The 25989-nt window shown below is 37.9% G+C and overlaps 1 protein-coding gene across 1 annotated transcript; it reads left to right on the top strand.

Annotated features, from left to right (window-relative positions):
• The first annotated feature begins 9859 nt into the window (after positions 1 to 9859).
• LOC114041476 (olfactory receptor 5M11-like) lies at positions 9860 to 13542 on the top strand. The gene is made up of 2 exons (XM_027859938.1): positions 9860 to 10766; positions 13508 to 13542. Exons 1-2 carry the CDS (start codon positions 9860 to 9862, stop codon positions 13540 to 13542), a joined length of 942 nt encoding a protein of 313 aa, XP_027715739.1.
• Positions 13543 to 25989: the final 12447 nt, after the last annotated feature.

The raw sequence follows: 25989 nt of genomic DNA on the forward strand, positions 1-25989 counted from the left end.
TGGGGAGCAGTTGAACAAGTTGTAGTATATTAATGTAATGGAATACTATTGTTCTACAAGAAATGATGAGCAGGCAGATTTCAGAAAACTGGAAAGACTTATATGCACTGATGCTGAATGAAATGAGCAGAACCAGAACATTATACCCAGTAACAACAGCACTGTGTGATGATCAACTATGAATGACTTAGCTGTTCCTAGCAACATAAGGATCCAAGACACTTCCAAAGGACTCATGATGGAAAATGCTATCCACATCCAGAGAAAGAAGTGATGAAGTCTGAATGTAGATCAAAGCATACTAGTTTTTCTTGTTTTTTTGTTCTTTTGTTACGCAACTTCTTTCACATCGTGACGAAAGTGGAAATATGTTACATTATTGTACATGTGTAATCTATATGAGAATGTTTGCTGTTTTGGAGAGGTGGAAGGGGAGAGAAAGAGGGAAAAATGTGTAACTCAAGATCGTTCAAAAAACAAATGTTGAAAATTGTCTTTATATGTAATTGGGAAAAAATAAAATGGTATTAAAAAAAAGAATTACCAAACTACGAAGGCCATTTGACACAGATGTCCCCTATAACACATGCCTCATGTGGTCATGTAGAATCAATCAATTACAATCATTGATTAAGTGGCTTGTATATGCCAGGTGCTAGAGAGACAAAAGAAAGAAACAATGCTTTCTTTCATTGAGTTTACATTCTAAAGAGGAGATAGTAAGTGGATAAAAAAGCACATAAAGAACAAATACAAAACAATGAAATGGAAATAAATATTCTAAGAAGGGGAAACCCACCATTTCCAAAGACAGTCCTTTCCACTCACTTTTGGGTAGCATTCATACAGTGAGACTCATTGAGCATTCCCTTGATAGCTCACACTAGATCTTACCCTTGCTCCAATGGAGGTATGGAAATCTATCCTGCCCTACAAGAAAATAGAAGGGGAAGGTGATAAGAGAATGGGGTGGGGGATAGAAGGGAGGGCAGATTAGAGGAAGGGGTATTCAGAATGCATGTCATTTTGGAGTGGGGGAGGGATGAGATGGGGAGAAAATCTGGAACTCAAAATCTCGTGGAAGTGAATGTTGAAAACTAAAAATAAATAATTTAATAAAAAAACAAAAAATATAAAAAAATTTTTAAAAATCTTAAAGAACTTAATTTACACTATTCACTAGAAGATTAAATATTAAAGCTGGAGCTTAAATGCTTTGCACCTATAATGAGAAGACAAGACTCACTGGAAAATACCTTGACATTGGGAAAAATTGAAGGACAAAGAAAAAGGGAATAGCAGAGGACTACAGAGACAGATGGTCGCACTGAAGCAAGGAACATCAACTTGGACATGATTTGGGAGGTAGTGGAGGATAGAAAGACCTTGCACATTATGGTCCATGTGGTCATAAAGATTCAGATATGATGGAATGACTGAACAACAACTATAATATAAAAAAACAAAAAAAAATTGCAAAAGGGAGGAGCAAAGATCCTTACAATGGAGGGAGCATCCTCATGTAAGAAATCAAAATATTTTGTAAGTGTAATGGGAGTCGACATATACACAGAATACCACACACATACACACATGGACACATTCACACATATGTATAAGTATATATAGATACACTCACACACATGTATACATACATACAGACATGTGTATATATATGTGTGTAGATATACGTATACATACATACATAATACACATTTATAGTGAGAAGGCACAAAGGAGAATAAAGGGAATCAGATAATCTACAAAATGAACAATAATCCCATGAGTTATCAAGAGTTGCTTATTAGATTACAAATTATGGTACAAGTAAAACACATATGTCCCAGGAATCAGAATCTTTGTGTTCTAATCACAGCTCTGACACTAACCCATAGTGTCATCTTGGTTGAGTAACTTCTTGCTTGGCCTCAGATGCCTCATCATTACTATGAGATAGGTTCTATGATGTCTAAAACCTATTCTGTTTCTAAAATCTGATGATTCTTTGTCTCTTGTGACTTATTCCATGATGATCTGTTTTGGAGAAAAGATGACCCATGATGCAATCTGATGGGATATTTCAACATAGTAGGTCCCAGGTGAACACCACAAAAATTCTTCATACAAACTCACTTGGAAAAAAATAAGTAAATGGCACAGTATCACACAATCCAAACCCATGTTTACAGCAAAGATGATTTCACCAATTATGATTTTTCTCTGGAGACATTTACCCAAGGGACTCTTGCTTCTTTGGGAGGGATTAGAGAAATGCTTCAGGGAGAAGGGCCTCAAATTTCCAGAAAGTTATAAACCATCCACCCAGATTCATCCACAAGACCACAGGTGTCTCTAAGGAGAGTTTGCCTTTGCTCAGGTAGGTTGGGCCACTTGGAGCATTTCCTAATTGGGACTCAACTTTTCAGTTATCTGGCCTGTTTTCATTCCATTGAGGCAGCAGTTGGGTAGTAATGGGGGTAGAGTGATGCCTGAATGAAAACTTGAAGGCTGTGCTAATGTAATTGAATGCCTATGGCTGGCATCTGTAAGCACTTCATAGGAAAAGGGTACAAACACCGAAAAGAGAAAAATTGCCGTACATGATTCAATAGGTATTCTATGGTCTAATGGCCTCAGATATTTATAATTTGTGTGACCCTGAGCAGATCATATGACCCTGTTGCCTCAGTTTTGTTGTTCAGAGCAGAGATTAGTATGAAAGTGGTCAGCATGGGGGCAGCTAAGAGTTACATTGGATAAAGTGACAGGAATCAGAAAGACTCATCCTCCTGGATTCAAATCTGGCCTTAGACACTTACTTGCTGTGTGACCCTGGGGAAGTCACTTAACTTTGTTTACCTCAGTTTCTTCATCTGTAACAGTCACTGTAGAAGGAAATGGCAAACTACTCCATTATCTTTGCCCAGAAAACCTTACGTGGGCTCACATGTTGGACGTGGCTCAAAAATGAATGAACAAAAGTACTCTGAGTCCATATTCTTGGAAGAGAACAAATGAAATGTCAAACCCAGAGAATGTACCTGATCTAAATGCTGATTGGCCTTTGGGGATTGGGGGAAGGTGATGATTAGTATTTGGATGTTTGTTACCACAAGGTGCCTCTGGTTTCTACCATCTGATTGGTATATAGAATCTGAGACTCAGTGATACGGGCACTTACAGTGCTGCTTATAAAGGTTAAATGACTTACCCAAGGCCAAAATGTGATCTTTTTATGAAAATAGGAGATAAAATTATTGGCTGAGACAGAAGGGAGTAGGCTGGAATTAGGGCATTGAGAAGAAAACAGAATGTAAGGATAGCTTCTTGAGGATGAAATAGTTAACTAATTGAAAATGAATTACAGTATATCAGTAAAAGCATATGGGTCACAAATCCCAATGGAAAACTTACACACGATTTTGAACCATCTTGTTACTACACCTTCTTTGTTCTGTTTCTATATAATACCTGACCTAGTCTGGGATTGGTACAGGGATCCATGGTGTTGGTCCAGCTGCTGCCCAGGACAACTGGCCTTTTGTGAGTAAATTGCCTTAAACAACCCAATTAACCGAATTAGCCCTAATAAAACCTATCAGTAATCAAGTTGGTATGAATCCCCTTTTCTTTTGTATCTCAATACTCTCTCGAAGAGCATGCCACCTTATCATTGGCATAACTATGGCAGGAGAGTCTGTCCCATTACATTTGGCATAGTTGGCAGGATAGCCTGCTGCCTTACACCATTTTCTTCTCCAGTGGATCAAGGGAAACATAGGTTAAGTGACTTGCCCAGGGTCACAGGGCTACCGAATATTTGAGGCCAAAAATGAACTTAGGTCAAGGTGGTTAACCTTCTTTTGTGGAGTAATAGGTCATGTTGCTATTCTGCCCTACTGTTATACAAATGGTAAACCACTTTGGCACTTTTGCCAAGAAAACCCCACATGGGGTCATGAAGAGTCTGACAAGACTGAACAACAACGATAACAACGACAACAATTCATATACAATTTTCTGACTTTTCAACTTTAGCTAGGGCAACACCCAGGCTACAGGCACAAGACAAGTTTATTATTATTTCAGTGTTCAAGGCCAGACTGGTGGGATGGAAGGACCTAGACTGTACTGCCGCAGTCTAATGAAGCCTGGCCTACTTCCATTCCACAATGAGGAGCTGAAGAAGGATTTTGCTGTAGGATAATAGAAATTATTCATTATTAATTCAAGTTATTAAAATAGCAAAACTGGGTTATGGTGTTAAGACCCTGGATTTGGAGTGAGGAGATCTGGATTTAAATCCCAACTCTGACACTTACTAGTTGAGTGACACTGGGCAAGTAATTTAACTTTCATAAGCTTCAGTTCCTTTACTTGTAAAATGGAGATAATAGTTTAGGATCTATGCTTATTTAGAGGGTGAAAAAGAGAACATTTTTAAGGGAAAAAAGGTAAATAAAGGATAAAGGAGAGTGTGGCCTGGCTTGTCCTTTATAATTAGCCTGAAGTCAATGACATATTCATATCTTCTTATTCCCAGAGCTAAGGGGCCCATCACCCTGAACAAATTGGGTATAACTCTGGGGCACTGAGAGCTTGGATAAGAAGCTGCATTCTTTAGGAATACAAATGTAGTAAACAGTAAAACTCTCCTTGGTTAATCTCCAAACTTTGTTTAGTTTTTTTTGTTTGTTTGTTTTTTATTATTTAAGTGAGACAATTGGGGTGAAGTGACTTGCCCAGAGTCACATGGCTAGGAAGTATTACGTGTTTGAGGTCAAATTTGAACTGAGGTCCTCCTGACTCCAAGGTCAGTGCTCTACCCTGTGTGCTACCTAGCTGCCCCTAATCTCTAAGCACTGAAGCAAGTTATGTGGGTAACAGGTTGACATTGACTCAGGACTACTATTAACACTTTGTAGATTGAAGTGTTTTGAATCTAGGATATGGATCATCAGGCAAGCACCTATAACCGATTCCTACAATTAATAATACTAAACATGCATATAACTCCTACTATGTGCCAGGCAAAGTAGTAAATACAATTTTTACCTCATTTGTTCTTCAAAACAATCCTGTGAGATAAGTACAATTTGCATCCACATCTTACGAGTGAGGAAATTAAGACACAGATTAAGTGACTGATTCACCCAACCTGGCATTTTGTATGATTCTGTATGAATTAATTGCAATAAATTAAAAAATGAAGTGGCAATATACAGCCCTGTTGTACTCCTTTTCCAATCTTAAACCAGTCACTTATTCCATGTTCAGTTCTAACTGTTGTAAAAATATACAGTGAATTAGATTTTGTGGCTGAACAATAGAACAGTTAGGCAGATTCAGAACTGACTGAATAATTGGAGGGCAAGTAATCACTTATAGTTCAAAGTCAATTCTGGAGGAAATCTGTGCTGGAGTATTCCAGAAATCAGTGGTTATATCTCTGCTGTTTAGCTTTCACATTGGAGGCTTAAATAAAAGAAGAAATGGAATGTATGAACAATTTGCTGATGACACACAGTTGGAAGGAATAAAATATGATGGATAATGGAGTTTGCACACACACACAAAATTAAAATTTTGGCAGGATTAGATGCTAGGATAAATCTAAGAAGATGGCATTTAATTGAGATTAGTGTAATTTCATGCTTGGGTTCAAAATACCTGCTTCTAAAATGTGAGATAAAGCTCAGTTGTTTTGTAGGTCGGGGGAGAGTCCTAGCAGCTTCCAGAATTTAACACTTGATCCCCTTCTGTTATTACTGCACTGCCCCAGGCCCTTACCTTGTCACCAAATCTCTAGGATTTATACCAGCTCCTCCTTTTCTGTACAGAGTACAGGCTGTAGGCATGTATTATTGAGGGACTGATGGGGATGAATTGATTCCTACATCCTGACCTCTCATGCAACTTTATTCCAGCCTTATGCTCACATTCAGGTTATAAACTGTTTTAGGTCATGTTCTTATAGAACTGTTAGAACGCTATTGAATCCAGAATACATCAATTCAAAATCTAGTTGTACCACTTACCAACTATGGGCTGTCAGGGTCCTTCCTCTAGAGTTAAAGGATTCAAATGCTGCCTCTGATGCTAATTGCCAATTTGACTTTGGGTAAGTCATTTCAACTCCCGGTTTTCTCATCTGTGAAATGAAGAGATTGGACAAATGGCCTGTCAGCTCCCTTCCAGATCTAAATAAATGCCCTATTACCTAACACTTTCTGGGCTTTAATTTCTCCTGCTATAAAAGAGTTAAATGATATCTAAGGCAGTTCTGTAATCATATAGAATGCACTCAGGAACAATTAAAGTACAATAGGACTGGCCTCATCGGTAGGCCAAGTCCACAAACAATTATTAAGCTCTCATTATTTTCCAGTCATTATGTTAAGTGCTTGGGATATAAAGGTGGGTACAAAACCAACCAAACAAACAAATACGATGATCCTTGCTCTCAAGAAACTCACAGTCTAATGGCAGATATATGTGTGTATGTGTGTGTGTGTGTGTGTGTGTGTGTGTGTATGTATATATACACACATACATACATACGTATATATATTTATATATATATATATAATAGTATATGGGAGATATAAAGAAGAAAGCTTCAAAGGGAAGTTTATCAAATTTGGAAAGACTAAGGATGGCTTCATGCAGAAGCTAGGACTTTGAGACTTGAAGGAAGATTGGCAAGACTGGGGGTAGAAATATGAATGGAGATAGCTGGGATGGGAAGCAGCCACTTAAAATGCAGAGAGTAAGGAGTGGGAAATAGATGGAAGAACATCACACCTCTCTCTCCTTCCAGTGCATAGGCCTTTTCTCTTGTAAGGTCACAATGCTCATAGATTGATAATGACAAGCATTTGAGAAGAATCATACAGTATTTTAGAGATGGAACGATTATCATGATTGTGAAAAATAACCAAATCCTTTCTTTTCTATAGCAAGAAAATGGAATTCATAAGTTTTAAAAGAATGGCTAAAAAAAATACCTTCCTACTTAATGGTAGTACTGACATTGGAACTTAAACTATATGACTTAAAGCAAGCCTAATGCTATTTAAACTACACCTCAGCTTTGTCTATTGGGGTCTATTTCACATAATCACAGAAAGTCAGTATTTGAAGGGAACTTACAATTCATTTGGTCCAAAATATACCTTAACATGAATAGACTCTAATACACACGACAGGTGGTCATCCAACTTTTCCATGAAGACCCCTAGGGAGGTAGAACCTGTTACTTAGTGAACCAGGTCATTTGGTTTTTGAATGCCTCTAATATTTGAGGGAAAAATGATTCTAACATCAAACCTAAATGTGATTCCTTTGGCTCTTGATTGTGCCTTCTGTGGCCAATCGAAACCATTCTACTCCATCATCAATATGAATGTCCTCCAGATAGTGAAAGAGACCTCTCGTGCTAGATTAAAACTTTTCTTTTCCATGATAAATACTCTAAGTTCCTTTGACCATTGCTAACATGGCATGAACCTGAGGCTCTTCACCATCTTGGTTGTCCTCCTCTGCACATTCTGTAGCTAATCAACGTCCTTCTTGAAAAATGGTGTTCAGAATTGAACACACTCTTCTAGATTTGGTAAAGCTGAGGAAATTACAGAAGCACTCTTCCCTTTTTTCTTGACACTTTTCATTTCATAACAAAGCTAAATAACTCACTTATTTTACTGGCTACCATCTCACAATGTTGACATATTTATTTTGAAATATATTCAGATCTTTTAAAATTAAATTACTAATCTACTACTTCCACTTTACTGTGTATTTGTAGTTATTGGATTTTTTTCTCAAAGTGTAAGGCTTTATATTTATTCCTTATAAATTTAATTTTACTTCATTTACATAAATGTTCTAGTCTTTCTTAGACTTACAATGCTTTATGGTTAGGCATATTTGACAGCTTTTATCTGAAAATTGTATAAGAATGTCATGACTGCCTTTATCCAAGTCATCTGCAAAAAAAAAATGCCCAAGACAAAAGTTATATCACTTGGGGACTTCACTAGACACCATTCTATAACTTGACATTGAACAAATGTCTGCCTTTTGGGTTCGTCCACTTAAATAAAAAAAATGACCTGTGACCTTATTAATATTGACTTTTTCCAATAATTCGGATTCCAATTGATCCATGCCTGTCTATAATGTGGGGTTCTTGCTCATGTGCTCTAATATATTTCTCATAGGAGTTATACTAAGAGTGATGAAGCTCTCATCACTTTATCTTAACACCACAAGTTTACTAGTGCAACATTCTGGTTATTTATTCAGTTTCTCAGATATAGGTAGAAATGCTTCTCTATTTCAGTGACTGGGGAGATTCCAACATAATTTTCTTTTCCTTTGCAGGGTGCTGTGGACATTCAATGTCTACAAGAATATGAAGACCTTCCTCCTTCACTCTTGGCTTGATCCTTAGAAGAAAAACATTCTATGACTGGTGAAGGACAAGGCTTATTTGGGAATGAGCTATAGTTAGTAGAGTGATAACTGCTACCTTCTAAGGACTATCAAATACTCTGGATGAAATTTTTAAAAGTTGTTTCTTATCCTTAGAATGCCTATTTCTAAAGACTTAAGATGAAAAGAAACCTAAATCATTGAGAAAAAAAATTCCTGAAGATGCCTTCAAGGCCATCAGTAAAATGACTATATAGAGTGATTGGACAGAATATAAAGGGTAGCAAAACAAAAGAAAAAAATCAGGTGGTGACTCCTGAAAAAGGAGGTGATGGTCTGATACACAACTGAGATTGTTAAAAATTTTGTTACTACATTTAGAGATAGTAATGCAGTCTATTTATCTGCCTAAATAAAAACAACAAAGGAGGAGAGAGAGGAGAAGGGAGAGAGATAGAGAAAGAGAGACAGGTAGAGATAGAAAGAGAGATAGAGAGGAAACCGATGTTTTCAGACATAAATTGATTCCATTTAGGTCACACAGAGGGCCAACGGGAACTCTGAGATTCATGCACAGGTGCCCTGACTTCAAATTCAAGGTACTTTCCACTGTACCATATCTATACTCTCTACTCTTTCTAAATACAGGTATGTGCAAAGTGTTGAAAGCATTCTGCACTATAAGTCAGGAGACCTGTGTTCCAGGCCTGCTTTTACAATTAATTAATTAGTTATGTGACCTCTAAGAAGTCACTTCCCCATGGAACTCAATTCTATGCTATTAGATGAGCTCCAAGGCCCCTTCCAGTTCTACAATTCTGTGATTCTATGAATGAAAGTTGTGTGTGTGTGTGTGTGTGTGTGTGTGTGTGTGTGCTTGTGTGTGTTACAGGCACCACAGAGGCACTTAATACATTCTTCCTGATTGTTTGACCGATCATCTAGCTATGCTGGTAAAGAAAGAGGGGGGATGACTAGCGCTGATTATCAGTATTTTATTTTGAATTTTCTCTAGAATTGAGGAAGGTGTATCCAAGAAGTTAGTCATTTTTGTAAATTCTTGCATTTGTCTGTGTTTAGAAGAGAAAGCCTATAGGACTAGAGAATGACAATCTGAAACACAAAATAAATTTCCAGATTCTTCAATAAGAAATTCACTGTGCTTTAATAGATCAATACCATATTTGGAGGCAAAAGTCCTATATGCAATTCCAGATGTTTTTACTCTGTTATTCATATTGGTCAGGTCTTTCATATCGCATGGGTCTCAGATTCCTTTTTGGAAAAATAATTATAATAGCTCTCCCTGTTGCTTAAGGTTGAAGGACATATTTTTTGAAATGCAAAAAGCCATATTACATTATATTTGATTCATTTCTCCTTTGTTTCCATTGATGTCAGAAGACCACAGAGACCCAAGGAAATGCCAAGCCAAAATGGCAGCACTAGATTTACCGAATTTATTCTCCTTGGTCTCACAGATCGTCCTGAACTACAATATATCCTGTTTGTGGTTTTCCTTTCAATCTACATTCTCACCCTGTTAGGAAACCTTGGAATGATCATTTTGATCAGGCTTGAGCCCCGCCTGCATACTCCCATGTACTTTTTTCTTACTAGCTTGGCTTTTGTAGACGTGTGCTATTCCTCCAATGCAACCCCTCAGATGCTGGCTAATTTCTTATCTGAAAGGAAGACCATTTCCTTTGCTGGTTGTTTTGTGCAGTGTTACATTTTCATTGCTTTGCTGCTCACTGAGTTTTACATGTTGGCTGCCATGGCCTATGACCGCTATGTCGCCATCTGTAGCCCACTACACTACAGTGTGAAGATATCCAGGAGAGTCTGTATCTGCCTGGCCACCTTCCCCTACATTTATGGCTTCTCTGAAGGACTTTTCCAATCCATCCTGACATTCCGCTTGTCCTTCTGTAGATCCAACATCATCAATCACTTCTACTGCGCTGATCCCCCTCTCATCAAGCTGTCCTGCTCTGATACCTATGTCAAAAAATATGCCATGTTCATCTCGGCTGGGTTCAACCTCTCCATCTCGCTGATCATCATTCTCATCTCCTATGCCTTCATCTTGGCAGTCATTCTCCGCATTCGCTCTGCTGAGGGAAGGAAGAAGGCATTCTCCACCTGTGGTTCTCACATGATGGCTGTTACTTTCTTTTATGGGACTCTCTTTTGCATGTATATGAGACCATCCACTGATGAAAGTGCTGAGGAATCTAAAATCATAGCTGTGTTCTACACCTTTGTGAGTCCTGTGCTGAACCCACTCATCTACAGTCTGAGAAACAGGGATGTGAAAGCAGCTTTGAGTAATGTGCTTGGGAGGAATCCGCTGAAGATGATGACTTCCAATTTATCATAATATTCTCTTATCAGAGAGTTTAATATTCAATTCTATTTCACTTAATTCAATGGAATACATATTTATTGGCTCTCTATTATATATTATGGTAGGCTACGGATACAAAAACTGTAACAAAATTGCTCCTGCCCTCAAATATCTTATATTCTACTGGGGTAGGGATGAAATATAAGCAGAGATAATTAACAGCAAGATATTTTGGGGAAAGTGACAATGTTAACTAGAGAGATTAAAAAAAAGTTTTATGTATCATCTAAGCTAAGCCTTTAAGAAAAATAAAGATTCTGAGGGGATGCAGTTAATTGATTAATACTGCTACTACTACTACTACTGCTACTACTATTACTACTACTACTACTAATAATACATATATAGCAATTTAATGTTTGCAAATAGTTTTACATATATTATCTCCTTTGATACAACAATCCTCTGAGGTAGGTACTATTTATCCCCATTTTGCTGATGAGAAAACTGAGGCCAAGAAATACTAACAAAATATATGATGAATGAGTTAAGAAAAATAAGCAAGAGTGACCAGAAGAAAACAAACAAACAAACAAAAAACCAGGAGAATGGTGTTACAGATGAGGGGAAGAGTGAGTCTCTAGGAGGACGCATTGAAGAAACTTTCAGAAACTGCAGAGAGGACTAAGAAAAAGCCATCAGATTTAGAAATTAGCAGATAATTCCACGACTTCAGAGACAGAAGTGACATCCACAGGGCAATAATGGTATCAAAAGGATAGATCTTCATGTCATGGAGCACTATATCTTAAGGAATCCAATAAGGCTTCCCCCAGGTGCTGCCAGACAGATAGGTGGAGCAGTGGACAGATCGTCCAAGGCTGGATGTGAACTCAGATAATTCTTAAGTGCCCGTTGCACCACTAATAGCATCTTATCCATCCTCCATTATTTGATAATTTCAGATGGAAACAGTCCACGGACAAGTCACTCTCCTGCTATTACTCTTTTTTCTCTTAATTTTCTCTGCATTATTACAGAGGTAGATCAATTTACTTTCTGAAATTGTATAATCTACATGCTCATATTCTGTTGGCTCGTTGTAAACCTCTTTGGGACAAATTTAGTGACAGCACAGATAACAAGGATGAATCCAAATCTGCCTTTTGGATCTTCTATAATCTGCTCCAGAATTAGCCTAAGACGACTTTTGTATGACAACATTCACACACCTGAAGACGATGAGAATGCTCACACTGAGTCGTCTTTTCTTCAGGCTAAACATCTCCAATTTCTTCAACTGATTTTTTCAGCCTTCTATATAGTGAATGATGTCATGCCCTTATTGGGAATAGCATATTACTTTGTACTCTGTAGACATGGTGGGACCTTTGATGATAGTGTTCAATTAAAAGTAAATTGTTTTCCCACAATTTTGGGCAAAAGAAACCTCAGCTGTAAAATGTTAAAATCTAGGGCACAGATAGAGGCAAGATGGTGGATCAGGGGCAGCAACCCAAATGAACTCTCCCAACATGACCCTCCAAATGTCTTTAAAATAATGCCTCAAATCAAATTTTGAAGCAACAGAACCAATAAAAGGTCAGGGTGAAATTTTTTTTCTGGCTCAAGAAAACTTAATAGGTAGGCAGGAGAAGTTTGTGGCACTGGGGTGGAGAATAATTTGAAGCCCACATGTAGTGGTAGCAAAAGCAGAGGCAAACCGTTGCTTTGGGAGCTCTCAGCTCAGACATGATAAGGGGGTGAAACAACTCATCAGGAAGAGATTACAGGGGACTATTTGCTGGCACTGGGTAGAACTGGCACTAATTAGCAATTGTGTTGCCTATACACAGTTCTGGGTCACATATCCAGTGAGGAGAGGAGTGCTAGTGGTTGGTCACAGGGGATATCAGGCCCTGGTCACAGTACTAAAGCAAAGAGGAGGGCTAGTGCTGACCAATGCAATGTAACAAGCAGCCAGAAAGACACAATTCAAATGTTGTAGAATCTCATTCAAGATCACACTAGATTTAGTGGCTTCCATGCTACAGAAGTGGAGGGTTTGGAATATGATATTCCAAAGCAAATAAGTTAAGACTATAACCAAGAATGACCTACCCATCAAAACTGAGTATAATTCTTCAGGGAAAAAAGTCGATTTTTTATAAAACAGAAGAGTGTCAAGCTCTCCTGATGAAAAGACCAGAGATGAAAATAAAATTTGATGTTCAAACACAAGACTCAAGAGAAGCAAAAAAAGGTGATGAAAGAGTAATCATAAGAGATTCAATAAAGTTAAACTGTTTACATTTGTATATGGGAAGATGATGCATGTAACTCCTAAGAACTTTATCATTATTAGGGCAATTAAAAAAGAGTTTACATACACAGAGGTGTGAGTCCATTATGTCGGAATTATATAAAAAAATGAAGAGGTGAGAAAGCTGAATACACTGGGAGAAGGGGGAATGGAGAAGTAGAATGGGAAAATCTCCTCACATAAAAAAGGCATTCCAGGAAGATTGTCTACAATGGAGGGGAAAATGATGGGGGGGGGGGGGTTGTGGTCAGACCAGGGCTTGAACTTCATTCTCATCAGAATTGGTTCAGAGAAGGAAGAATCTATATACATACTCAGTTATGTATGCACAAGGAACTTACTCAATAAGGAAAGAAAATGGGAAGGAGATAAGAGAAATAGAGTGCGGCGGATGAAAGGGAGGGTGGATCAAAGAAGGTTAGAGACAAAGTAGACTTTTGAGGAGGGACAGGAGAGATGGAGAGGGGTGGAGGAGAAGGAGAGAGAAACAGGGCGGGAGTGAAGGGGGGAGAGAGAGAGAGAGAGAAACAAGAAAATGGAATGGAGGGAAATACATAGCTACTGATCACAACTGTGAGTGTGAATGGAATGAGCTCACCCATAAAACAGAAGCAGACAGAAGAATGGATTAGAAAGCAAAATCCAACAACATGTTGTTTACAAGAGTACCAGAGATGTACTTGGAACAGAAAGACACACATAGAGTTGAAATAAAAGACTGGAGCAAGATGTAATATACTTCAGCTGAAGTAAAAAAAAGAAAAAAAAAAGACAGGTGAAGCAATCATGATCTGAGACAGTAAAAAAAGACATAATTAAAAGGGATACTCACTGAAATTACATTATGCTGAAAGGTACTATAAATAATGAAGTAATATAAAAATATATAACACGTTTCTCTAATAAAGCCCTCCTTTCTCAAATATGTACTAAGTATAGAACTGAGTCAAATTTATAAAAAATAAGAGCCATCCCCTAATTGATAAATGGTCAAAGGACATAAAAAAAAACAGTTTTCAAAAGAAGAAATCCAAGCTATAACTATGAAAAACAAACGTTCTAAATCACTATTGATTAGTAAAATGTAAATTAAAACAACTCTGAGGTATCATCTCAGACCTATCAGGAATGAGAAATGCTGGAGAGGATGATAGAACATATGCATATTAATGAATTGTTGGTGGAGTATGAACTGATCCAGTCATTTTGGAAAACAATCTGGAACTAGAACCAAAGGGCTGTAAAGTTGTGCATATCTTTTGACTCAGTAATACCCACTACTAGATTTGTATCCCAAAGAGATCAAAGGAAAAGGAAAATGACCTTACAAAAACATTTACAGAAGATCTTTTTGTGGTGGCAAAGAATTGAAAATTGAGAGGATGCTCATAAATTAAGGAGTAGCTAAACAAGTTGTGGTACATAATTGTGATACAGTACTATTGTGTTATAAGAAATGATGACAGGGTGGTTTTAGTGGTGGTGGGGAGATTGCAAGACCTATATGAACTGAAGCAAAGAGATGTGAGAACTGGGAGATCATTGTGCACAGCAACAGCACTACTGTAATGATGATAAACTGTGAGAGACTTTACTACTTTGATCCATCTAATGATCCAAGACAGTTCCAAAGGACTCATGGTGCAAAATGTTATATACCTCCACTGAGAGAACTAATGAACTCTGAAGACAAAGTAAAGTATAATTTTCTTAATTTTTCTTGTTTCTTTGAAATGTGGATAATATGCAAATATGTTTTGAATGATTTCACATGTATAATTGATCTCATATTGCATGCCTTCTCAGTGTGTGTGGGAAGATGTGGAAATAAGGAACAGAATTTGGAACTCAAAATTTAAAAATTAAAAAAAAAAGTTAAAAATAAATAAATACTGAATTAAAATTAAAAAAGGGAAAATGCCCTACATTCTGAAAATGCTTAAGCATCAATTTGGGGCAGGAGGAAATGAGAACAGACAAGAGTGTCTGTAACAGTAGTCATATTAAGTTAAAAAAACATATTTTAAGTCTTTCTGTCAATGTATGCTTATGTTTTGTGTTTGCTGTTTCTTTTGTGGGGGGAAATAACTAGCTGTCCTATACCTGGAAAAAAACAAACGAACAAACCTCTAGTAGTTTAAGCTGAGAATGATTACAAGGTTCAAATGAGATAAAGAATGGAGAGTACTTTGTCAACTTGACCACACTGTCTCAGTGTTATACATGTCTCTCCAGGTCCATTGAATGTAATTATCTCAAGGGTCTCCCCATCCCACGGATTAAGTAGCAGATAAATCAAATCCATGACTCCTTATCCTGCTGCAGTGACACTGGATTCATAAAGGCCATGCCTGAAGGACACAGATTCTGGAAAGATTTACCAAACTGGGAAAGGTTTTTTTGTATGGGTCAGATAACACATTTTGTATTCTGCCAAGCTAAGTTTGGAGACACTTGTAACCAAAAAGTAAGTTACAAGGGTATGGATTTTGTTTCAGGTACAGTATTTCAAGAAAACAAAACAAAACAAAACCAAAAACAAAAACAAGCAAAAAAAAAAGAAAAAAAAGGAAGGGAGGGTTAAAGATCCCCACAGTAAAGGGAGTAACTTCACCTAAGAAATCAAAAACCTTTGTAAATATAGCAAGGGATTGACACATACATATACAGAATGTCTAGGAAAGATGCAACAGTGAGAAGGAGTAAAGGAAGATGACAGGAAGGTATTAATCTACTAAATGAATGACAATCCTGTGAATAATCAACTTGCCTATTAGACTACAAATCGTGGTGTAAGTGAAATGCATATGTCCTCAGAGTCAGAATCCCTGTGTTTTAATCATTGCTCTAACACTAACCCACGGAGTGACCTTGGTGGAATAATTTCTGCTTTCTGGGACTCAGATTCCTCATCATTAATGAGAAATAGTAAGATTTTACAATGCCTAAAGTCTATTTTCTTTCTAAAATCTGATAGTTCTGTGTATCTAGGGAGTTGTTCAATGATAATGATCCATTTTGAATAAAAGATGATCTGTGACAAAATCTGCAGGGATATTTCAACAAATGAGGTCCCAGATGAACACCACAAAAATTCTTCATACAAACTCACTTTAAAAAAATAAATAAGTAAATGGCACAGCATCACACAATCCAAACCCATGTTTACAGCAAAGATGATTTCAGCAATTATGATTTTTCTCTGGAGACATTTACCCAAGGGACTCTTGCTTCTTTGGGAGGGATTAGAGAAATGCTTCAGGGAGAAGGGCCTCAAATTGCCAGAAAGTTATAAACCATCCACCCAGATTCATCCACAAGACCACAGGTGTCTCTAAGGAGAGTTTGCCCTTGCTCAGGTAGGTTGGGCCATTTGAAGCATCACGTACTTCCCAAATGGGACTCAGCTTTCCAGCTATCTAGCTTGTTTTCATTCCTTTGAGGGAGCAATTGGGTGGTGATGGAGGTGGAGGGGAATACTTGAATAGAAGCTTGAAGGCTGTGCCAGTGGAAATGAGTGAGTGTCGCTGGCATCTGTAGGCACTTCCTAAGAAAAAGGCTTCAAACACTGAAATGGCAGAAATTGTCCTTCATGACTTGACAGGCATCTGTGGTCCAGTATAGAATTGCAATGGCATAATTCATATAGAAGGGCAATCATTATTGTCGTGTTGGCCACTGAATCCTTACATTCCTCATTTTGTGTCAGCCAAATAGCACTGAAGTATTGATTTGAGCCACCAAATCAGCAGATGACGCAGACATATTATTCTCAAATTCAACCTACATACCCAATGATACAAAATCACAGGAAAAATGGAGTTTGGAATTTTAAGTTTTTTTTTTATATTTAGAATGTAAAGTATTGAATGTTAGATTAGAATTAGACCTGAAATGGACTAGAATGTTAACAGTCAGAAGGCATCTGGAACGTAAAATGTCAGAGCCTGAAGCGACCAGAGAAGATAGGAGTGTGAATGTCAGAGTTGTGAGAAAGCATAAAACCTATCATTTGACAGAGAAGGAAATTCCAAATGGTCTGAGGTGGAAGAGTAGATATTCTATGAGATCCAGTAATCATAGATTTAGAGCTGGAAGGACTTTCACAGTATAATCCAAGCTGCTCATTTTGCAGATGAGGAAACAATTAAGTTGGAGAGAAGTTGCTCCTTGACCCTTTTCACACAGGGAGCAAGTGAGAAGAGAAGGATTTAAACATGAGTGTTCTCATTTTAAATTCAGTGTTTTGTTTTGTTTTGTTTTTTTGTTTGTTTTGTTTTGTTTTGTTTTTCATTGTACTTTGCTGCTGATAGTAGGGATTTACATAAAATCAAAGCACACAAGAAACCTTCACCTCTTCCTGTTTGGGGTTGGGTCAAGTGTCTGAAACCAAGCACTATACACGTTAGTGCTAAGCTGGGCAATTTAGGAAAGGGCTGGTAGTCTCTGTTACTTTAGGAAACGACACTTCCTGGATTATGCCTTACTACTTATCACATTCTTGTGTTCCTTCTTGGTAAGGCTGGGAAACCAAGGGAAGACAAACATCCAGGCTTATTAGGCCTGGGAAGAAGATAGGTTTCACCAGCTGCTAAACACTAATTCCCTTCCAGACCTATAAAATCATGAACTACATGCATCCCTGATTGATTATTGCAAATGGTGAATTATGGCCTGCTGGCAAGGAATTTTGGAGAGAGAGAAGGGAGGACTGAGAGAAACCTGAAGGTGGCCAATTGCCTTAGTGAGGCAACTAGGTGTATGACCCTGGTTAAGTCACTTAACCTCTGTTTGCCTCAATTTTTTCAAGTGTAAAATGAGGATAGTTATAGCACCTACATCACAAGGTTGTTGTGAGAATGAAATAAGGTAAAAAAATTATAAAGTATTTAGTACTGTGCCTGGCATGTAGTATACACTGTACAAAGCTAGTTGTTAATATTGTTGTTATCATTACTATTAGCGGGTCCTCTGATTCTAGGTCCAGTGTTCTATCCACTAAAATTATAATATCCTTGATTGTCATGACTGTGATAAATTTACAGGAACATGTGATCACAGATTTCAAGTTGGAAGGGACCTTAGCAGACATTTATTCCAACTACTCCTTTTTAACAGATTAGCAAAAAAGAGGTCCAACATGGTTAAGTGATTCTTTCAAGGTCACATACCTATCACGCATTACAATCAAGTGATCTCAGATTGTGTGACCCTGGAATTAGTTTTGCTCTCCCCATTGTTTCCCATAGTGTCTGTTATTATGAGTGTGCTGATGGCATAGGCATTAATATGGATGTGGTCAGTATGGAGCCTGAAAGTTTATAGACTCCTGTCCTCTGAATCTTTAGAAGAGAGAGAGTGAGAGGTCAGGTTCAGAGACTGTACTGGGTCTAAATGTTGATTGGTCCTTGGGGAGAGCTGGTGATTAGCATTTGGATGCTTGTCACCACAACACTCTTCTAAAGTCCACCATCTGATTAACATATAGTGTCTGAGACTCAGTGATATGGGCATTTAGAGTGCTGCTTATAAAGATTAAGAGATTTACCAAAAACCAAAATCTGATCTTTTCATGAAAATAGGAGAAAATCATTGGTTGAGACAGAGGGGAGTAGGCTGCAGTTAAGGCTTTGAGGAGAAAACAGAGGGTGTGGAATAGCTACTGGGAGAATGAAATAATTGTCTAATTGGAGAGGAATTAAAGGATATCAGGGCAATGGTAAGGGATCAGTTGAGATTGATACCACATGCAGATCACAATTTTCCCACAGATCATCCCAATAACAATAATAATTCACATTCATATAACAGAGACAGCTAGGTGACTCTGTGGATGGAGCACTGAGCCTGGAATCACAAAGACTTCAGTTCAAATCTGGCCTCAGACAACCACTATCTGTGTGACCCTGGGCAAGTCATTTAACCTCTGTTTGCCTTAATCTAGTGGAGAAGGAAATAGTAAACCACTTCAATATCTTTACCAAGAAAGCCCCTCATGGGATCAGGAAAAGTTGGACATAACTGAACAAAAACAATTCTTATAACATTTTCAAACCTAAAAAATACTTTTTTTTCTTATTAAAAAAAGGCTAGTTGCAATTAATGTATTATCATCTCCATTTTCCAAATAAAAGAACAGAAGCTTATGAAAGTTAAGTGACTTGTCCAAGGTCATTCAAGTAGCAAGTGTCAGAGTTGGAATTTAAATCAACATCTCCTAACTCCAAGTCCTGGCTTTTAAAACCATGCCATACTCTTTTGCTACTTGAATCATTAGAATTAATAATTAATAACTTTTATTATCCTTCAGCAAAGTCCTTCTTCAGCTTGTCATTATGGAATGGAAGTAAGCCAGGCTTCATTAGCCTGCTCCAATACAGTTTAAGTCCTTGCCAGTCCCACCAGTCTGCCCTTCAACAACCAAACTGATAATAATGGACCTTTCTTGTACCTGTAGCCTGGGTGTTACCCTAAAGTCAGGAAGGTTCATTAACATTTTGGCCAAAATACTCCTACTAATTACTGAGTATTCAAAGAACTGGAAAAGGGTATTGGTGAGCCACTGATTTTTTTCAATGATCTTGTACAACAAGAAATGTATCACAAAATTGGAAAAAAAAGACATATGTTTTAATTTTTTTAAAAGAGGAAGAGAATGAAATCTACAACTAGAATTTGGGTGTTTATTGGTCTTTACACCATTTACCAGCAAATGCTTTCCAAGTAGAAGGTACAGTAGTAATACAGAAGTCGCTGAAGAAAGATGAAAGATGGCCTATGTATAAACTTTATATATTTGAAATTAAATTTATTGGGATAGCATTTCTGGATGCAGTTGTCTGGTACTAGTTCTTAAGGCAAAGTACAAGAATACAGCTAATGATTGGGAGCCCCTGCAGACTTCTAACCAATCCATCTTTTGCTAGGCTTTGGAGTTTGGGATTCAGGATTGGGGAACTCCAAGTGCCAATCTCACAGATCTGTGAAGATAATAGTAACCCTGTGGTGGTGTCTCCTGGCTCCTCCTTATGTGTAGGAGAAGACTAATATCCCCACGTGACATCTGAAATTTTCAATAGTTTCCTCCACTTCTTGATCTTCCTTTGGATTTCCCAGTATCTTAATTGGTGAGTAGACAAAAATTTTATCTATGGTTTCTCATTTCTTTTCTGTGGTTTAGGATCTTGCATATTAAGAGGATTTAAACAAAAAGAATATTTTTAGGGTGAAAAAGGCAGATAAAGGATAGAAGAGTCTGGCTCAATCCATATAACTAGTTTGGAGTCAGAGATATATTCTTATTTTCTTATTCCTGGAGCCAATAGGCCAATCTCTTTTCACAAACTGGCTATAACTCTGGATCACTGAGAGCTTGGACAAGAGGCTACATTTTTTTTAATTAATTTTTTTTTTTTTTAGGCAACTGGGGTTAAGTGACTTGTCCAGGGTCACACAGCTTTTAAGTGTCAATTGTTTGGTCTGAGGCCTGATTTCAGATCCTTCTGACATCAGGGCCGGTGTTCTATCCATTGCGCCGCCTAGCTGCCCCAAGAGGCTCCATTCTTTAGGAATGCAAAGGTAGTAAGTAGCAAAACTCTTTGCAGTTAATTCTCAAACTTTGAAGCAAACAACCTGAGTTGACATTGATTCAGGACTACTGTTTAGCGCTTTGTAGAGTGAAGTGTCTTGAATCTATCAGATGGATCCTCAGGCAAATCCAAGATATTATTTATTAATAACAAAAGTTCATATTTATATAACTGCTACTATGTACCATGCATTGTACTAACTACTATACAGTTTTCACCTTATTTGATCCTCACAACAACCCTACGAGATAGATATGATTCTTTTCCATATTTTAGAAGTGAAGAAACTGAGGCAGAGGTTCAGTGACTTATCCAAGGTCACAACTTAGTAAGTGTCTGAGGCTGGATTTGAACTCAAGTCCTCCTGAATACAGACACAACACTCTATCCACTGTGTAACCTAGGTGACATTGATTCTTGTAAAAATGTACAGTGAGGGGGCAGCTAGATGGCACAGTGGATAGAGCACTGGCCCTGGATTCAGGAGGACCTGAGTTCAAATCCGGCCTCAGACCAAACACTGGACACTTACTAGCTGTGTGACCCTGGGCAAGTCACTTAATCCCATTACCTAGCCAAAAAAAAAAAGTATACAATGAATTATTAGAGGAATGGGAAGCAGTGACCTCAAAACACTACTATAGCATGATTAAGAATAGATCATGGAAGTCTAATTTAATTTCCTTTCCTCACAGTGTAATTAAGTTGTTATGTACTTAATTGGGTTGCTACAGTTATATCTTATCTAAATTTGAGCAGAACATTTCAGAAAGTCTCTCATCTGTTTTTATAGAGGTGACAACTGGACAATTAGGAAGATTAAGAACTAACAGAATGATTCGGAGGCCAAGCAGTCATTCATGGTTAAATGTCCATTTTGAAACATGTTTCCATTGGAGTAGTCCAGACATAAGTGCTTGGTTCTCTGCTGTTTAGGGTTCTTATTGGGCGCTTAAATAAACGAAGAAATGACATGCATGAGCTCATATTTCACATAATCACGGAATTCAGTGTTTGAATGGAATTCACAGTCTGTGTAGTTCAAACTACACCTGAACATGAATAGACTCTATAATATACATGATGGCTGGTCATCCAATGTTTGCATCAAGACCTCTAGGGAAGTAGAACTCCTTACCTAGTAAACCAGCTCATTTGGCTTTTCAATACCTGTAATTGGTGAGAGAAAAAATCCTAACATCAAACCTAAATGATTTGGCTTTTGTTTGGTTTGATTTTGGCCTCTTGTGACCAAGCAGAGCCAGTCTACTCCATTGTCAACATGAAAGTCCTTCAACTAGTGAAACAGAGCTCTCATGAAATCATCTCTTTTCCATGAGAAATTCTCTAAATTTCCATGACAGATCCTTACATGGCATGAATTTGAGGCTCTTCACCATCTTAGTTGTCCTCCTCTGCATATGCTCTATCTTATCAATGTCCTTCTTGGAAAAGGGGGTGCAGAATTGAATAGACTACTCTAGATTTGATAAAGCTGGGGGAAATTACAGAAGTACTCTTTTTTTTTCTTTTTTCCTTTTTACATGTGTTTTTAAAACTTTGGGGTGCAAATTTTCTCCCTTCCTCCCTCTCCACCCACCCTCATTGAAAAGTCAAGCATCTCGATACAGGCTATAGATATGTGGTCATGCAAAACACTTCCATAGTAGTCCTGTTGTGAACAACTAAGTATATTTCCCTTCTTCCTATTCTACCCCCCATTTATTCTATTCTCTCTTTTGACCCTGTCCCTCCTCAGAAGTGTTTGCTTTTGGTTATCCCCTCCACCAATCTGCCCTCCCCTCTATCGACCTCCTGCTCTATTGTCCCCTTCCAACATTATTTTCCTTCAGGGTAAGATAGATTTCCATACCGCATTGTGTATGTTATTCCCTCCTTAAGCCAAAACCTATGAGAATAAGATTCACTTATTCCCTCTCACCTTCCCCCATTTCTCCTTTACCGTAAAAGCCTTTTCTTATCTGTTTCATGTGAGATAATTTACCCCATTCTACTCCTCCCTTTCTCCTTCTCCCAGCATAATTCTCTCTCACCCCTTAATTTTATTTTCCAGATATCACCCCTTGATCTTCAACTCACTCTGTGCCCTCTATCTATCTATCTATCTATCTATCTATCTATCTATCTATCTATCTATATATACATACATACATATAATTTTTTTCCTCCCACTACCCTATTACTGACAAAGGACTCATGAGTTACAAATATCATCTTTCCCTGCAGGAATATAAACAGTTCAACCTTAATAAATCTCTTACGATTTCTCTTTTCTGTTTACCTCTTCCATGTTTCACTTGAGTCTTGTATTTGAAGGCCAAATTTTCTATTCAGCTCTGGTCTTTTCATCAAGAATGCTTGAAAGTCCCCTATTTCACTGAATGACCATTTTTTCCCCTGAAGGATTATACTTAGTTTTGCTGGGTAGGTTATTCTAGGTTGTAGTCCTAACTCCTTTGCCCTCCGGAATACCATACTCCATGCCCTCTGGACCTTTAATGTAGAAGCTGCTAAATCTTGTGTTATCATGATTGTGTTTCCACAATACTTGAATTGTTTCCTCCTGGCTGCTTGCAATATTTTCTCCTTGACCTGGGGATTCTGGAATTTGGCTACAATATTCCTAGGAGTTTTCCTTTGGGGATCTCTTTCAGGAGGTGATTGGTGGATTCTTTTAATTTCTATTTTGCCCTCTGGTTCTAAAATATCAGGGTAGTTTTCCTAGATAATTTCTTGAAAGATGATGTCTAGGCTCTTTTTTTGATCATGGCTTTCAGATAGTCCAATAATTTTTAAATTCTCTCTCCTGGATCTATTTTCCAGGTCATTTGTTTTTCCAATGAGATATTTCACATTTTCTTCTATTTTTTCATTCCTTTTGATTAGTGTGACAGTGCCTTGATTTCTCAAATTGTTACTAGCTTCCAATTTCTCCATTCTAGTTTTTAAGGAAGTGTTTTCTTCAGTAAGCTTTTGGACTTCCTTTTCCATTTGTCCAATTTTGCTTTTTAGGGCACTCTTCTCCTCATTGGCTTTTTGGACCTCTTTTGCTATTTGGTTTAGGATATTTTTTAAGGTGTTAGTTTCTTCAGTATTTTTTGGGTCTCCTTTAGCATCACTCCCAGTTTTTCCTCTACTTCTCTTACTTACTTCTCAAAATGCATTTTGAGCTCTTCCATGGCCTGGGACCAATTCATATTTTTCTTGGAGGCTTTGGATGTAGGAGCTTTGGCTTCATTGTCTTCTTCTGATTGTATGTTTTGATCTTCTTTGTCATCAAAGTAAGATAATATAGTCTGACTCTTTTTGCGCTGCTTGCTCATGATCTCAGCCAATTACTTGAGTTTTTTAAATCTTTGTTAAGGTAAGAGTCTGTTTCCAGTGTGGACAATGTACAGTCCCAAGCTTCAAGGGTTTTGTGCAGCTGTTTTCAGAGATACTTCTAGGGACCTGTAAATTTTCAGTTCTTCCAAGGTGCTATGACCAAGGGCAAAGTATTTACTCCTTTCCTGGCCTGTGCTCTGGTCTATGAGTACTCTTTTTTGTCTTGGAACTGTGAGGAGGGTTTCCTCTCCACAGCCACTACAGGCTCCACCACGCCAGCGCTCCTCCTTGCCCCAGGACTGCCCCTCAGAACTGTGACCCAGATCCAAGCACTGGCAAAGCAAGAGATTCCTGCCTCAGCACAGGCAAAGAGATCCCTGCAATCCCCCTCTGATCACCCACTAGATTCCCTCTCAGTCTGTGGGCTGGAAGCTCAGGAGGCAGCTGTGGCCCATGCTCAGGACTTGCGGCTGAGACCTGGCTTCTCTCTCACCGAAGTCACAGACTTTTCCCACTGACCTTCCAAGTTGTCTTTGGTGTTCCTGGTTTCAGAAGTCTGGAAACCACCACAGCTGCCTGAGATTCATTCCTCTGAGGCCTGCTCCAGGGTCGCTGCAGCCTGCGCGCCCATGCCGCACTGTGCTCCTCTCCCCACCCGGTGCGATATTCCTTTCTGATCAACCATCCAGGCTGTCTTTGGCTGGAAATTTGTTTCACTCTGTCTTTTTGTGAGTTCTGCTGCTTTACAATTTGTTTAGAGCCATTTTTTTAGGTATTTGAAGGGTTTTGAGGAGAGCTCAAGACAGTCACTGCTTTTACTCCACCATCTTGGCTCTGCCCCTCAGTATCTTCCTTTCTTTCCTGACACCATGGATTTCATAATGAAACTAAAGAACTCATTAACTCTTTTGGCTACCATGTCAAAATGCTGACTTATTTATTTTGAAGTACACTCAGATCTTTTGAAAATAAGCTATTATACCACTACTCCCACTCTATTATGCATTTATAGTCATTTTGTTTTTAATCCAAATGGAAGACTTCATATTTATTCATTTTATATTTAAATTATTTCATTCATTTACATTTTCTAGTCAGTCAAGGACTTCTGATTCTGTTATATAATAGGTTGGGTATACTTAATAGTTTTTGTTATCTAAAAATCATATAAAAATGTCATGTCTGCCTTTATCCACATCATTTGGAAAAATAATGCGCAGGACCAAAAATAGATTACTGCACAACTTCACTAGATTCCCTCCTTTAACTTGATATTGATCAAATGTTTTCCCTTTGGATTTGGCCACTTAACTCAAAAACTGGATCAGATTGTATTAATATAGATCTTTCTCTTTAGCAATTCAGTTTCCAACTGATTCATATCTGCCTATCCTGCAGGAATTTTTGTTTATGTCCTTCTACAAATTTGCCATAGGAGGTATACCCAGAGTGCTGATGCCTTTCACACTTTATTGTAACATGACAAGTATAGTAGTGGAAGACTCTGGCTACCTATTTGTCATCTCTCACCCTTGCCATGTCAGCAGCATGTCATGCCTATATTTCCCGTTTGATGGCTTTTATTTCCATCTTTAGTATTCCCTAACAGGTTACATATTACAATGTACATGTTGCCAGTGTGAGTCTTGATTGACTTCTAGGACATATTCATTTTTAATTCTTTAGATATTGCTTTTTAAATGTCGTTCAACCCTATAATAACTCTGGAAACATATTTGCATTAAAAATAAAAATCTTTGTTTCTAGGCGAAGCTTAGAGAGATTAAAGTAGCTTTGACATTTCCTGAAGGAAATATGGCCTGCTCCCCTTCTCCTATTTAATTCTGAACCCAACTTATTTTTCATTTGTGTTGTTCATACCTACTGTGGTATATCAAGATCTATCTATCTATCTATCTATCTATCTATCTATCTATCTATCTATC

The sequence above is a fragment of the Vombatus ursinus genome, unplaced genomic scaffold (assembly GCF_900497805.2).
Source record: "Vombatus ursinus unplaced genomic scaffold, bare-nosed wombat genome assembly UNPS02014174.1, whole genome shotgun sequence".
NCBI lineage: Eukaryota > Metazoa > Chordata > Mammalia > Diprotodontia > Vombatidae > Vombatus > Vombatus ursinus.

Bases quoted from the DNA above. Each gene is read 5' to 3' on its own strand.
- LOC114041476 (XM_027859938.1), top strand. From the start codon at position 9,860: ATGCCAAGCCAAAATGGCAGCACTAGATTTACCGAATTTATTCTCCTT. The intron at 10,767-13,507 runs GTAATGTGCTTG...GGCGGATGAAAG, and splicing joins GGATGTGAAAGCAGCTTTGA to GGAGGGTGGATCAAAGAAGG.